Source organism: Lates calcarifer, linkage group LG15 (genome assembly GCF_001640805.2).
Source record: "Lates calcarifer isolate ASB-BC8 linkage group LG15, TLL_Latcal_v3, whole genome shotgun sequence".
NCBI lineage: Eukaryota > Metazoa > Chordata > Actinopteri > Centropomidae > Lates > Lates calcarifer.
In genome coordinates, this window is record NC_066847.1 from 11,380,463 (window position 1) to 11,395,045 (window position 14,583).

At 42.1% G+C, this 14,583-nt stretch overlaps 1 protein-coding gene across 2 annotated transcripts in view; it reads right to left on the reverse strand.

Annotated features, from left to right (window-relative positions):
• Nucleotides 1–1,418: 1,418 nt before the first annotated feature.
• The window catches only part of adamtsl4 (ADAMTS-like 4), a 34,799-nt gene continuing 21,634 nt past the window's right edge, over nucleotides 1,419–14,583 (reverse strand). The window contains exons 6-18 of one of the 2 annotated variants that reach the window (XM_018680429.2): nucleotides 11,375–11,514; nucleotides 10,687–10,891; nucleotides 10,043–10,227; nucleotides 8,800–8,953; nucleotides 7,991–8,263; nucleotides 7,672–7,801; nucleotides 6,732–6,936; nucleotides 5,698–5,871; nucleotides 5,424–5,603; nucleotides 5,035–5,214; nucleotides 4,704–4,851; nucleotides 4,452–4,606; nucleotides 1,419–1,762 (exon numbers count right to left, since the gene is read on the reverse strand). In XM_018680429.2, coding sequence (XP_018535945.1) covers nucleotides 4,476–4,606; nucleotides 4,704–4,851; nucleotides 5,035–5,214; nucleotides 5,424–5,603; nucleotides 5,698–5,871; nucleotides 6,732–6,936; nucleotides 7,672–7,801; nucleotides 7,991–8,263; nucleotides 8,800–8,953; nucleotides 10,043–10,227; nucleotides 10,687–10,891; nucleotides 11,375–11,514 — 2,105 coding nt within the window. In that variant the 3' untranslated portion in view covers nucleotides 1,419–1,762; nucleotides 4,452–4,475. Of the gene's footprint in view, nucleotides 1,763–1,798; nucleotides 4,607–4,703; nucleotides 4,852–5,034; nucleotides 5,215–5,423; nucleotides 5,604–5,697; nucleotides 5,872–6,731; nucleotides 6,937–7,671; nucleotides 7,802–7,990; nucleotides 8,264–8,799; nucleotides 8,954–10,042; nucleotides 10,228–10,686; nucleotides 10,892–11,374; nucleotides 11,515–14,583 lie in introns of those variants that run through there. The other variant, XM_051075880.1, reaches the window with a different exon arrangement.

The following is a 14,583-nucleotide window of genomic DNA, read 5'->3' on the forward strand; positions in this document are numbered from 1 at the left end:
CGAAAGCGCGCCGCCGACGTCGTGCACGCGGTCACGACTACTACAGCTGTTCACGCCCGGTCCCGAAAACACGCTCACACCCACACAGAGTAAAATGTGTGACAGAGAAAGAGTAGGAGAGATAGCTCCGGGTTGGAGTTGGCCTACTTTACAGCCTGTACTTTAGAAAACCGTCCGACATTGGGCTACTGTGTGAAGACACGCAGCTTCCACTGTTTCTGCTAAACAGCCATATCGTACTTCTCTTGGTGCGTGCTTGTGATCAGAGACTTGGAAGGGGACTGGGTTGACATGAAGAGTCACGGGGTTCATGGTAATTTACTCCAAAAGGTCACCATCTGCCTGCCTTGCCTCGTGCCCTCTGTGAGCCAACATCCCCCGCCACATTCATCTACCATATACACCCCACCCACACGTACACACATATACACACACAGAAACTTGCATGTATATCACCACACCGGGGGCTTCTTATAAACCCAGCACCAGCAGAAGAGGCACGCAAAGCCCGCTACGCCCTGAGGATGTGAACGGTGTGCAGGCAGCGGGCAGCACGCCACCGGAGCTGTTAAGCCTCCCTGCACGATGGAGAATAAAAGAACACACGCAAATGCAAGATGCTGAGGAGGGAAAAACCCTAAAGTCTTTTATATATATATTGGTACGATATGCAGCTCTAGTTTGAAAGCAGAAGCAAACAAATGACAGATACAGTTTATAAAACTTTACAGCTGCAAGTTTTAATCATTTTAATGTTGCTATCACTGTTGCTAATAATTTTCTAGAAACACCTTAGTGTATCATCTGGCAGGGCCTTTGTGGCAAAGAGGGCAAAGAGGTCATGACCTGTTCCTGTTGTATCCTGAGAATTTGGAGTTTATCTTCTATGGTTACATAATGGATATTATGGATCAATATGTTCAAATTCAACAACTTTTGCGCAAAAAACATGTTTTCATGTCAAGAAATAATATTTAATGTAATTCCATTGATCTATTCAAATAAATAAAATATGAAGAATCCAAATATCTTAAGGCCTGGAGGGTGGAAGGGGGTTCACAGGGGGGTGGCTTGAGCTCATGACCTCAGTGTTTCTGAACCATCCTTGCCGCAGGCCTGTATTTCAGCAACATCATAGATCAACTATGCCCTTTAAACTTTCAAACTCCTCTTCCCTGCTTTCATTTTGTTTTACTGTTGGCCTATACCCACCATACTCCTACTCCTCCCATCACTCCTACATTTACACCTCAGGCAGCAAGACATATCTGACCTTTCTCATCTTGGCAAAATTAGATTTTTCGTATTATCCACTGTGGATTTGGAATAATCTACATGATAAATTTCATTTCTTTCGTATCAGACGGACAGACATAAATATCACACTGCATACAGAAAAGGTTTCAGGAGGAATGTAATTGTTTAAACAAGGGCTTTGTTTATTTCATGTCATATACTGTTGATTTGGCTCTACAGGAAAGTGGTAAAATGACTGTGTGCATTCTCATTAATCTACTGATTGGACTGATTTTACTGAGCCATTTTCTATGCCAGTGCTATTTTGTGTGACAGATATTGTGCGTATAAATTAAGAGACTCACTGGTTAAATAAAGGTGAATAAAACAAGAACACAACTCATCTCAATGCAGACTTGGCACCAAAAACAGACATTTACCCTGTGGGAGACCAGGTCTGGTCATTTGTGTACAAGACTCAATGGCGCCATCATTTGGAAGAAACCGGCTTTATCGACCTCATTCACTGGGCAAAAGGACAACATGAAAACACTACTTAATGTCTATGTTGTTTCACTTTTATTTAAAATGAAGGTTTTTCATTCAATAATTTTTCGACTCTGTTTTTTGTTTTTGCAAGATTAAAAAAAAAATCCATCCGTGTATCAATAATAACAATCTCATAAACTCTGGTGGTAACAAAAAAATGCTACAGCCTCTTAAAACAGAAAATAAATTACATGTTCTTTAGATAAGAGATAAATTACTATCCTTTTTTTATTTTTTATATAAAATGTATTTTTTTTTTTTACTATGAGGGATTAAAGACAAAAATGACACATTCAAAGCCACAATCACAAAACACAGAACCATACACACATGCATTCACACACACACACACACACACACACACACACATACACACACACACATACACAGACACATCTCAAACATCCACACTTCACGTGTACTTGTCAAATGCAAAATACAATAGTTATATGACAGTTAGATGTGAATAAATGCAGTCTACAACAACACTTCTGATAACTCTACTCAGTTATAAAACATAAGCGCCTACTATGTTCAAAGAAATTATAGACATTAAAACATATCTGACAAATATACAGACTCCTCCTCACCTTTGAGTGGGCAGAGTGTGAATATACGTTTCTTGGTGGGAGGTGTAGGAAAAGGAAAAGAGAGAGCTAAGTAAAACAGTCAATGTAAGAGAAAGATAGAAGAAGCATAAAGAGTACTTGCACACACATACAGAGGTTGCCACTTTGATATGCAAAATATTTACTTTCAGGTCAAAGCAGAATGGTTGCATTAGATCCGCATCATAACTGAGCTTATTGAAAGACTATTGAACGAAAGCAGCTTCCTCTGTCTTCATATCTTAATTCTGGCTTCACCTATTCTTATAGGACAGATTCTTCCTCTCCACCCAAGAAGGTGATGATGGAGAGGATGTATTGAGATGAGGTAAGGAAACAGGGAGGACATTAAAATGTGTTTTTTAAGACCTTGGCTCAATGGTCACGGTGCCATGTGATCACTAAAATGAAAAATTACGTCAATCAGGAGTGAATCTTTTTACATCGTTCATGGTTAAAGGAGACAATCTATATTTTTCTTATCGTCAACAAATCCCATGAAAACTAACAATGAATTGAAACTAACACACACTGGCTGAGTATCCAAAGCCTCTTACCAGCTATTCCTCTGTGTTGTAGAGCTCTACTGTCATCAAAAACTATTAAAAACATAAATGAACCACAGTGTTGCTTTAGATACATGTTCCTTCATTATGATGAACATATGCACTGTATCTTATTTTGAAAAAATCTTACATTCACTGTCCTGGAGTCATAAAAACTAATGTGTGTTACTCCACAGCAGGAAATAGTCCTTAAGAGATGCACAATTCACTCCTGTTTGAGTAAAATTTGCTAAAAACCTCAGTGCCCAGCTGTTTTAGAGAATTACTGAGCCTTCTTTTAAAAAATGAAACTATTGGGAGCAATTTTTCAAGATTTACATCTTCATTAGGAACAAGTGGACTTGGGGCTGAGTGCCAGAGACATCGTCAGGAGGTGAGTCTTAGACTCTTTTCATGCTGTGATGTGATTTGTTGACAAGAAGGAAAGAATACAACCATCAACACCAGGCTTATCAGCTGATCATTTCATTTCATTTAAAATTTGATTAAGTGAGCAGCAGTGTTTTTAGTAACAACTGCATCTATGAGTCTTTACAACTCTATGGTGGATTTTATCACCACTCTGACAGCTCTCTTTAAAAAGACCTACATGTATGTGTATACTGACATGAATATATAGAAGGACTGTGCAGAGTCTGCGCTGCTTGTTTAACATCCCTGTCTAATATCCTTCTTGTTCGAGAAGCCTTTCACCTCTGTCTTCCCACTTGGATATATTTTATTTGGTCACTTACTGCCATGGTCACCTCACTCCTTTGGTTAATCTGTCCAAATACTGAACAAGAAGAGGACACTTGAGGAAATATTTTTGGCAAACAAAAAAAAAAAAAAACAAGACATACATTATGTAAATGAAATCCTTCTAGCTTGGTTGGGGGTATCCACTGTAGCTCGGTGGGGGACATCTGCAGCGTACAGAAACAACAGTAGATCTATTCCAGTAGATCTTCAGCACACATAAGACTATAGTATACACACTTTATCTAGCACGCATGGTAATTATTTGTTCAGCACATAATTAGTGGTATGCATGTCTGTCTAAATCTGTCTTAATATCCTGTAGATCCTGTAGAGGAATCTCAACAAAGGCTAAATGTGCTGTTGAACCACAGCTGTGTCCTCAGTGAGGACCTTCCATTATCATCTCTCAACTGTAGAAATGAGTCTTCAAGAGTGGAAATCACAGCTAATGTGTCACTCAGCCCCGTGTGACACATTATGAACCTGTTAAAGCTAATGCGCACAAAGTAATTGGAAACAAGCTCAGTGGAATATGCAGCTCTAAGAGACAATGTAAAACTGTATACACAGAACTGGTAAAAGGAACCGGCTGTTTTCACAGTGTGTTACCTGAAGATTCAGGAGAAAATAGCTGAATGTTATCTGAACGTCATGCCACCACTCGTCTACTCTGGGCTGTCCATTTCTACAGACTCGTCATGTTAAGGGGTGTTCAGCCCTTTTTGACCTAATCATTGACTTTTCTGCACACCTGGGCTGCCTTGTGCTCAGCAGGTCATTGCCTCTTGGTGCGCTGGGCACTCTGGGTACACGAGGCACAGCAGGCAGTCTTGTAGTAGGAATAGACGCACAGCCTGGCCTGCACTACCATCACACAGTTATGACGTCTGTCTCGGCAGTTTTCGTCTGTGATTAACGAGGAGGAGAGAGATGCTGTTAGGGAGAACGGAAAGACAGAATTACATACATTGTCGCATCAATGCACAAACACACAAACACCAACCTGAGACTTGCGGACTGCAGGGTATTGTGTTGCAGATTTGCTCCTGGTCGGGTTTGCTGTCTGGATCACATTCGTGGCTGTGCGTTTTGTCTGGTGTCAGACACCGTACCTCCCTCATCTGCAAGCCTTTTCCACAAGAACGTGAGCACTGAGAGCAAAAGCAGAACAGAGAGAGTTAGATAGATTATTAGATATATTAGATATTAGGATATAATATATCAACAATCTTCAGACACTTCTTCTGTAGTCTTCCTGGTTGATTCCGCTTGTTCTGTCCTGGAAACTTAACATTTTACCCCCGGATCCCTGTGTGTTTCCCCTTGTCTCTCACCGCGCTCCACTCTGTTGTGAACCACTGTGGCTCACACTCTCCCATCTCACACTCCTGGACTGCAGCGGGCTTGTCCAGATGTGCACACTCACTGGCTGGTACGACAGTAAAATCATTGCCCAGCTTGTGGACACAAATGATGTCTCGTCGCTGAGTTCCGTTTCCACATGGGACGTTACACTGGAAAAAGAATAAGAGTCAGTCATATAATCTACACCAGGACGACAGTAACTGTACTCACAGTGAAATAAATGCTATATTAATTCAAAATAAACAAAAATATACATATAAAGACTGTCTAAAGCACAGTTTAATTTAGATTGTAAAACATAAAAAGAAAGTTTGAATTCATGCACAAAGTAAGTCTCTGTATGTCCTTTCTGTCCTACCTGTGTCCATGGGCTGCTGTACCACATGGCTGTTGGCACACAGGGACCTCCATTACAGGCCTTCATCTCTGCCGGTTTGTCCCCAACACACTCCCCTCCTCCTTTACCCTCTCTGACCCCTCCTCGAGTCAGACACACCACCTCTCTCCTCTGCACCCCGGGGCCACACTGGGCCGAACACTGAGGGAACACAAAGTGGAAGATCATGTTGAGAATTACTATGTAGCGCCGTGAATGCTTGCTCCTTTACGTCTGTATGTGAGTGTTAACTCACAGTGCTGGACCAGTCGGTGAAGTACCAGTTGGTCACACAGGGTCCCATGTTGCACTCCTCACTTCCCAGCGGACGGAGCCTGGAGTTGCACTCCTTGTCATTCACCACGCTGCCTTGATCGCTGATGCAACGCACACCTCTCGTCCTCCTCCCTACTCCACAGTCCACTGAGCACTGTGATAGACAGAGAGAACGAGAGGAAACACACAAAGAGAAAGGGTTTAAAGTCGAGAGCTCTAACACATTAAAAATCCCATTACCTTGTCTGCAATCTAGAGTAGATAAAATTCTAGTTGAGGATTGATTATCAATCAATTAATCATTTTATTTGCACCCAAAGGGAAATTGGTTGTACAGAAGTAAAAACAGAAACACAAGATAAGCACATAAATACATGATATAAATACAAAATTAAAAAAAAGAAAATCAATTTTAAAATAAGTTAAATTATGAATAAAAATTTTAAATAGAATAGAATAGAATGCCCTTTATTGTCATTATACTAAAAGTAAAACGAGATTGGAGAGCTTCTCCTTTTCAGTGCAAACATAGAAAATATGAAGAAACAAAATATATAAAAAGATATAAAAAACAGTGCAACTCTATATATAATGAAAATAATAATAAATAATGTTCAACATCATCCATCATGTAAATCTGTAAACAGTTGTTTGTTGGTTTCAGAGATCTGTGTGGCTTTCTTATGATTCATAACTATTATAATATTTCAGTTGTCCCAAAATGTGTAACAGTTGAAACATTAAACATTGATTTGCTGCAACCCAACCCATGGCACACTGTCTGCAGTGGCCTCTGACTAATCAAATACTTGTCTACAGACGTAATGAAGGCATTTCAAAATTTATGATAGAGACCACTTATGCTTATTTTAACCAGACCCCACCCACCTGCTCCCTTTCTGTCTGTGTTATATTTACAGATACTGAGAAACAGCACTTGGCCTCTTGTAAACATGTCTGTAGACACATGAGCAGATACAGTTCCCAGTCATGTACCAGCAATGTGGACCTTACCGTGCTCCAGTCCGAGCTGACTTCCCAGTGGGAGCAGAGGCGGAGCTGGCAGGCCTGTGTAGACTCTGGTGGGGTGAGGTTGGCACAGCGCTGTGGGTGGACCATGGTGGAGCGGTTCCCAAAGCTCTGCCTGCACTGGAGCTGCCTCTGCTGCACCCCGGGGCCACAGGACACACTGCACTCTGACCATGCACTGGCCTCCCAGCTGTCCCACAGACAGTGAAGGAGACAGAGAAAGGACGGGTTAAATGTTTTCAGTATCTAAATAAAGTTCAATATTTATCCATTACAGATGTATGCAGAATAATTACAGTTATTGTTTTTTTTCTGTTTTAAGGACTATTCTGGTGTTTTTCAGTCCAATTAGAATTCACAAGTATGCATACATTGACAGTGACGCCCATTATCCAAACATTACTATGGTTTCTTAGATTTTTGTGCACACTTTGTTTCTTTCCTGCTGGTCTCCAATCATAATAATCTGATACATCAATGAGTTTGCAGAGTTTTGAAACTTTCATTAATTCATCACAGTAATCACTGTCAGTTTTAACAAGGCACAAACTAAAGTCAGTATAAACAAATGGGCTACGATGTGTCTATGACTCATGCTCAAATCAACTTGTTTCAAGAATTCTCCAGGAATTAATGTGTCTTGAAACAAGGATGAATAAAGACAAGTTGCCACACTTGAAGAAAAATTAAGCTTGATTTTAGAAAATCTTTACAAAAATATTGTAAACAAGGTGTTGTTAGAGGGAAAATGAGACTTGATGGACTCAAACAAACAAAAATTACTTGATCAGATTCTGCAGGGTGGTTTTTGCTACTAAAACTTTTTCACCTCCTGGAAAGTTAATTATTTTTTTATAAGTAAAAACAGAAAAGCAACATCTATACATACATGTGTCTCTTCAGGGTTATCTGTGTATAGACTCACAATGGTGGGCAAGGGTGTGTGTTACACGGCTCCTCTTCAGGAACAGGTTTGGCTGCAGAGTCACACTTCCTCTCTGGGACCTCCTCGTCTGTGTGACGGTTTATACACAGAATCACTCTGTACTGAGAACCTGCAGGGACAGACATATGGACAGATTGACAATGACTTTACATTCTACACTCTGGTACTTGCACCCCTTGACCACAGGGGGGAGACATCACGTCATTCAAAGTAAGAAAATAAGCATGTTTTGTGCAGAAGACAATTCATCTTAAAATGACACATATATGAAGATGCATGTGTCTTTTCAGAATCTGACCTTTGCCACAGGAAGCAGAACACTCAGTGAGTCCACCTCTTCTCCAGACAAATGGCGGTTGAGTATCCGGTGGCAGGTCAGTGCGAGGGGGGATCCGAGCATTTCTATTGGGCGCGGATCCTCGAGGACGCAACCTGTCAGGTGCCCAGCGTTCTGAGGATGGGGCAGAAAACACGGAGGAGGAGGAAGAGGCGGAGGAAGAGGAGGGGAATGAAGGGACCGAAACAGGAGGAGGAGCAGGAGGAGGGTCTTCTACTGACACAGTGAGAGGACCTGGGAGAGACGAAAAAAATAATGGACATAAAGACAAATTAGAGAGGGTCAGGATAAGGTGGGAGGGAAAGGAAAAGATTGGGAAACAGACATGAGGAGGAGGAGAAAGGAGTGATAAAAGTGTGAGGAAAGAGGCAAAACACAAATGTTGAAACACTGAGAATAAGAGGAAGGTGGTGAGTCAGAGGCTAATGATGTCATGATGAGGTCAGGGTCTCATGACAACAAACATGTGGACCAGATAGCCTCCCATCTAGGTCATACACAAACACACAAACACACTTATACAATGATCCCTCCCCACTTGGCCCACAACCACACCCATCCTGATCCATAAACACGTCAATCATTCTCCAAGGATATGAGTTGGTGTTTCCTTGGGTAATCTGGAAAGAATGAATTGAGAGATCTTCACCACCCAAAAGATTAAATTGTACATATGTCCTCCCTGTCTATGCTACTGTAGGAAACATGCAGAAAACACAGCTGCCAAACAGAGGAGAGGGGAACAGAGAGTCGAGGTGTGAGGGACATACTACGAAGGGGTGCCCTCGCTGGCTCTCGCTCCCTCAGCCTCTCTCTGGTCGGCTCCCTCTCTCTCTCCGTCAGCCTCTCCCTCTCTCCCTCCTTCTTCTCCACGGGGATGTAAAACTCATAGTCAATGCCTGGGTTCTCTTTGTGGAAGATGATCTGCAGAGCAAAATGTGGCGGGAGAGGACAGACAGAACAAGAGGTGAAAAGTAGCCAGTGACAAGAAACACCCTAAAACAACTTTACTGATCCCCAGAGAGAAATTTACCTCTCCCCTCTCTTCACAGTGAGGTCAGAGGTCAGGGATTTGCTATGGGGATTCAGTGTCATTCTCTAGGATGCCTCAGCAGGGTGTATGCTTATCGCTATGTGTCCCTCCTCTTACTATGAAACCCTGCAGCCTGTCTACAAGACTTAACATAGTCAAGGTCATCTAAACTTAATCAGCATGGCAACAACATTGTGACCTGCTATATTTTGCCAGAGATGAGATGGTTTGATTTAGGCAACATCATGGCTTCTCTTGTGGCACAGCCCACAGACCAAACTTCTAGTGTTTGGCTATTTTTAAGCCTTTATTATAGGTACATGGGTTAGACTTGAACCTGGGACACTGCAGTTCATGGTCACCGTCTTTACCCCAAACCTTTGTTTTCCCAGACGTGGCAACAACCTATCTACAGACAGCAGATGTGACTTTCTATTTTAATCCATCCGACAGTTTCTTCTTGAGCATGTAATGAGCATTACAGCCTCACAGTGCAGCTGGTGCAGTTATAGACGTTTAGTCTTTTTATGTCTTATTTTTATATCCCACTAAGCCTTAAAAATGCAGGTGATTCCAGAGGAGCTCAAACTCTGGGTGCTTGCTATTTTTTTTACCCCCTCCTGCCCTGTAGCTACTGGATGTAAACCTACACATGACTCCTGTTCTTTAATAAGATCTTAGCCTGAGGTTAGAGTTGTTATTATATTATATTAAGCCATGGGTAGTCTGATGTGGCTCAGGCTAAGCTTTAGTGTAGCTGTCTTTATCCCACCATAATGCTAAAATAATGCTTCCTATCTGGAGGATCTTGACAAAGAGCAGGAGAAAGCATTGCCTTGGGCTACTGACAATGTTACAGAGATGTGAAATGTACATGTGTGTCTGTGTGCAGTTCTTATCATTAATTTAATTTTGCCATGGCCTGGTTCATGTTTACTTACAGGGTTAAAATACATGCCTTCCTGTGTTCCAGTACTTACATATAGCTGTAGCTGTGTGGTGGTGGGTCCTGGAGCCTTGAGGGACTCTCCTTTCTCTTCCTCCCCCTCTGCCTGTGCTCTAGGTCGGGTGTAGGTGAAGGTAGTCCCCCCTGCCTGGTACTCCCCTGGAGGGTCCACAGCCCAACGTCCATTCACCACTGAGGCCCCCGTGCCACTCCTCATGGCTGGAGAAATTAGTGGGGGTTGGGAGGTCAGACAGGAGGAGAGGGTCATGATTTGAGTCAAGTTTTCTTTGCTTATTTTGACCTTGTTTAGACTACATAGCAGTGAAGTCTTAGGAAACCCCAACAAGCTCAAACACACTCTCAGACAAACTCTGGAGTGCTGTCTCATTACCAAACAGGGGGCTAGCAAGACAAACACTCACACATACATACTTCACTGTCTCCTTTTGGGCTCTAATAATACTAGCTTTAGCTGCCTTGAATCTACGAGGCTACAAAATTTACAGTCTTAGCTCAAGCCTGCACACACATGCTCATGGGCCAAATTTCATTTCCAAATCCGCAATTTCCTCGCCAATGTCTCGCTTTTACAGGAGCTGGAACCAGTATTATTCAAGTAATCTTAAACTGCATATGTGTGTGGGTGTGCATTATTTTTTTGTGTTTATTACGTCTTACCCAGGTAGTTAGGGCTTGCTCGTCTCTCCGTGATGTTAATGAATGTAGCTCCGGGTGGGATGTCCAGGATCTTGTGGTAACCAAGGGGAACGGTGACATTTTGGAAGCTTCCAGTCACCTTTCGACAGGAGGAATCCCGCCCACCACACACTCCACACTTGTCAATCATGGAGCCGGAGCCAAGCACCCCATCGCACCCCTCGGTCTGGCAGGAGAAGAAGGTGAAAAGATGTGAGTGATGGGTCAGACAATGGGGGGTGGGGAAAGTGGGGAATGGGAAAAAGAGAGACGTGGGAGGAAGAGCAGGGACACAGCGGAGAAAAGCGATTCCAAGCTTGTTGACATTTCACATCCATTGCCAGTGTTTATTTCAACGTTGTTTGTGCAAATTGGTAACTGTTGCTGTCGCCAGATTCCTGCAAGGAACAGAGGGGAATGAGGGTGAAATCAGAGAGTGAGAGTGCAAATGAGAGAAAGACGGAGAGATACAGAGAAAAGAGGCCCAGAGTAGGGTAATAAAAAAAGATTGGAGACACTCCGAATCTGAATGCCAGGCTTAAATCAACCTCCAGACGTGAGACTAACAGAGCCAGGTTCTGGACTTTGTCAACCTCTGGCTAGACAGGAGGGACTTGGGCTCAGGCACCTGAAGCAAAAATCTCACACATGCACATTTAAATCCACTCACCAGACATCGTCCTTCTACACACACGTCATTTGAGCTGACGTTGAAGCAGGGAGTCCCATCTCTGACACGCTCGGCCTGACGAACGTAGAAACGATAACCGGCGGGTCTGCAGGTCAGTTCACACTGCTTGTCTGCACCAACTGCAACACAGAAACACAGCATGGTTGGATTATAGCACAACATATATGTCTGTCTGAAGCATGAGATCTCCTATATGATTCTGTACAGTTTTTTTGTGCCTGGTGAGGAGAAGATGCAGCTGAGCGATGAATGTCTTTCCATGTGGTCAGGAAACCGAGGCTAGACCATATAACACATGATTGTCAGAGAGAGAGAGAGTGATTAGCTATTTCCCCTGCTGCTCACTTGTACGAGCGCACTCTCTGCTCCACCTTCCCAGGAGATACATACCCCGAGGAGAGGTGTAAACGTAAACTTGAGAAAGGTTAGATTTATGAGAGGAACCAAAAGGGCACACACCGCAGGGAGACATGTATGTGGAGACAGAGAGCAGATGGGAAGAGTCAGCAAAAGAGAAGAGTGCTTCAAGGCAAAAGAGGAAATAAAAAGTCCTTCAGCACTTGGAGAATAGGCAGACAAATAGACGAGTGGAGAACACAGAGGATCTCACAGGGGAATAGGGGTGAGGTACAAGCAAAGAATGTGGAGAAAGTAAGAAGAGTGTGTCTACGTGGTGAAACACAATAAGCAGGTTTCAAATAACAGTTCTGAATTAAAGGTAAAATGCTTTATGAGATATGAGGAGAGCTATAACAATCCTGTGGTTTTAAAGAGAAGATTATTTATTGAGTTTCAGATGTGCTGTTAGGTGTATATTTTGACACCCTAGTTTCCAATCTTTATGCTAAGCTAGGCTAACTAAATTCTGTCTCTAGCTCTGAAATTAAAATCCAATTTTGAAGCATAAAGAGGGTTTGCACACCCAATTCAATTGGCTTGTTCATATTAGTTTTCAATGTAAAAATTTAGCAAAGGGGAAAAAAATGCACAGGTGTTTCAGCTACCTGTAGTCAGCGATGTCTTTTAAATTGCCGCACTAAAAAGCTCACAGGGCCCCTTCCCAACTATGAGGGTTGTCATCAACCAAAAATGAAACTATACCTGGATATTAGACAGATGGATATTAATCCTCTTACAGAAAAAAGTGAGTAGGTATATTTCCAAAATCGTCAAACTATTCCAAGATAAACAATAGATCATTAAGTCAGGAAGGGACAGTGAGTGGCTCCACTCTCTATCATTCTGTTTGAGGTAAGAGATAGGAGGTGCAACAGAGGTTAAAGGCCTCAGGCAAAACTGGTGTGTATGTGTATGTGTATGTGTGTGTCTGCGCGCATGTATAGGGCTGCATTTGTGTGGAAAAGAGATATAGACATGAGCTCATTGCATGAGTAAGGGGTCATAGATTAAGTTGCAGATGGGAGGGAGGGGTTTCTGTCACTGGAGTTCAGGGGTTAAAAGGACAATTTCTGTGCTTCTGAAATTGTGACTCCTCCTCTGACAGAAATGTACCCACTATATAGTTCTACTTGAATACAAACAGCAGACGCTGACAAGAGGGGTCAGAAACTATTCTACAGTTTTATTACTGTCCTTGAATATGATAGATGATAGAGGTCTTTATTTTGTGAAACACATTTTAAATCTTTCACCAAAGATTTAATCTCCCAGTTCAATAAGACATCAACAGCAAATCACCAAAAGCGTCTACCACCTTCAAAGTCAAGAGGTTGATAGGAGATAGTCAGGAACAAAGACTAAAGGTCAAATACCAGACCTCTACTTTCACCTTGTATGTCCAAGGGGTAATTCAAAAACCCTGTAGTATGCAGTGAAGTCAAAGGAACTCCATATGCTTTCACAGAAATCCTGAAGTTCCTTGAATTTCTGAAAGTACAACAGCATATTGCCAGGTGTAATACAAGTAGTACACAAGTCAACGGAAAACCTCCAGACAGAGGAGAGGGATTAATGGAACTAGACTGTTAAGATGCCATTTCATTGTTTTGTTGGTTTCCATTTCAGCAGGACACCACCCAAACAGGGATAAGGTGCAAAAGAAGTATTTCAGCAGAGAACAGAGTGAACCAACTATTATCTTAATGAGAAAAAGTGGCCTACTGCAGGCTTTCTTCCAAAATATATCAGTGATGAGCTATGTCGTGAGTCTTGATAAAAACACTTCAGTTCAGACCGAGAAACCGTGGGCAGTTCGGCGCCTTTGATCCATGGTTGTTTGCCTGACCAAATATGTGAGGACACTGCAGAGTGTATTCTATCCCTCTAAGTGGGTGGAAGTGGTGAGGAAGTTATGCACATGAAGCAATTGACCCCGACTGGACGTTTATTCTTCCACAAGCTTGCAGGGAAATGAAGGTAACACATAACTAGGTACATCAATTTGCTGATAAATATACTTCGGAAATGTAGTAGTGGTCCTTGAGCATAGGGAAACATCAACTCGAAGGCTCTTAAATAACTTTGCAAGACCTTAGGGAGCAATGATGAGGTGCAGCAAATGTATCACAGTTGAATTAATTCTGTGAATGTTTCTAACATATGGCGAGAGAGCATATAAAACACTAGAAACAAAAGCGCTTCATCAACATACAACAGTATATCGTCGGCATATGTGGAAATTCAATCAGAGAAAGAAGAGGAGCGATGGGGTGTTGTCTTATTGTCTCTCGCAAAACTGCTTTCATTTAGAAACTGATAACTCAAACTCAAAGTCATAACTATTGTTCTAAGACCTCCAGAAGCTACCTGTAATCGGCTTTACTCTGATCATATATTAACCGAAAATCACAAAGAGAATCAAATTATGTATACATTTTCTATTTTAATTGATTTGTGTGACTACCATACAATAATTGGTATGAGAGCATGGGTCACTGTCCATGACTGCCATCAAAATGAGACAAACTTAATTTTTCAGCACTGCTACCACCACTTGTTTGCTACCATTCTTTTGTTACCATCTAATAACTTCAGAGAGACAGATATACAGTACATATTTAGAAAGAATGGAAAGAGAGAAAGGGCAGCAGTTCCCACCCTCTCTCTCTCCACCCTTGTTCTCTCTCTCCGTCTGTCATAGTTATCTTTGAGAGATTAAACTGGAGACAGTGACAGAAAAGAGAGGGGGAGCTAAAAGTGGGAGACGTGTTGCCACTCATGTACGCCTC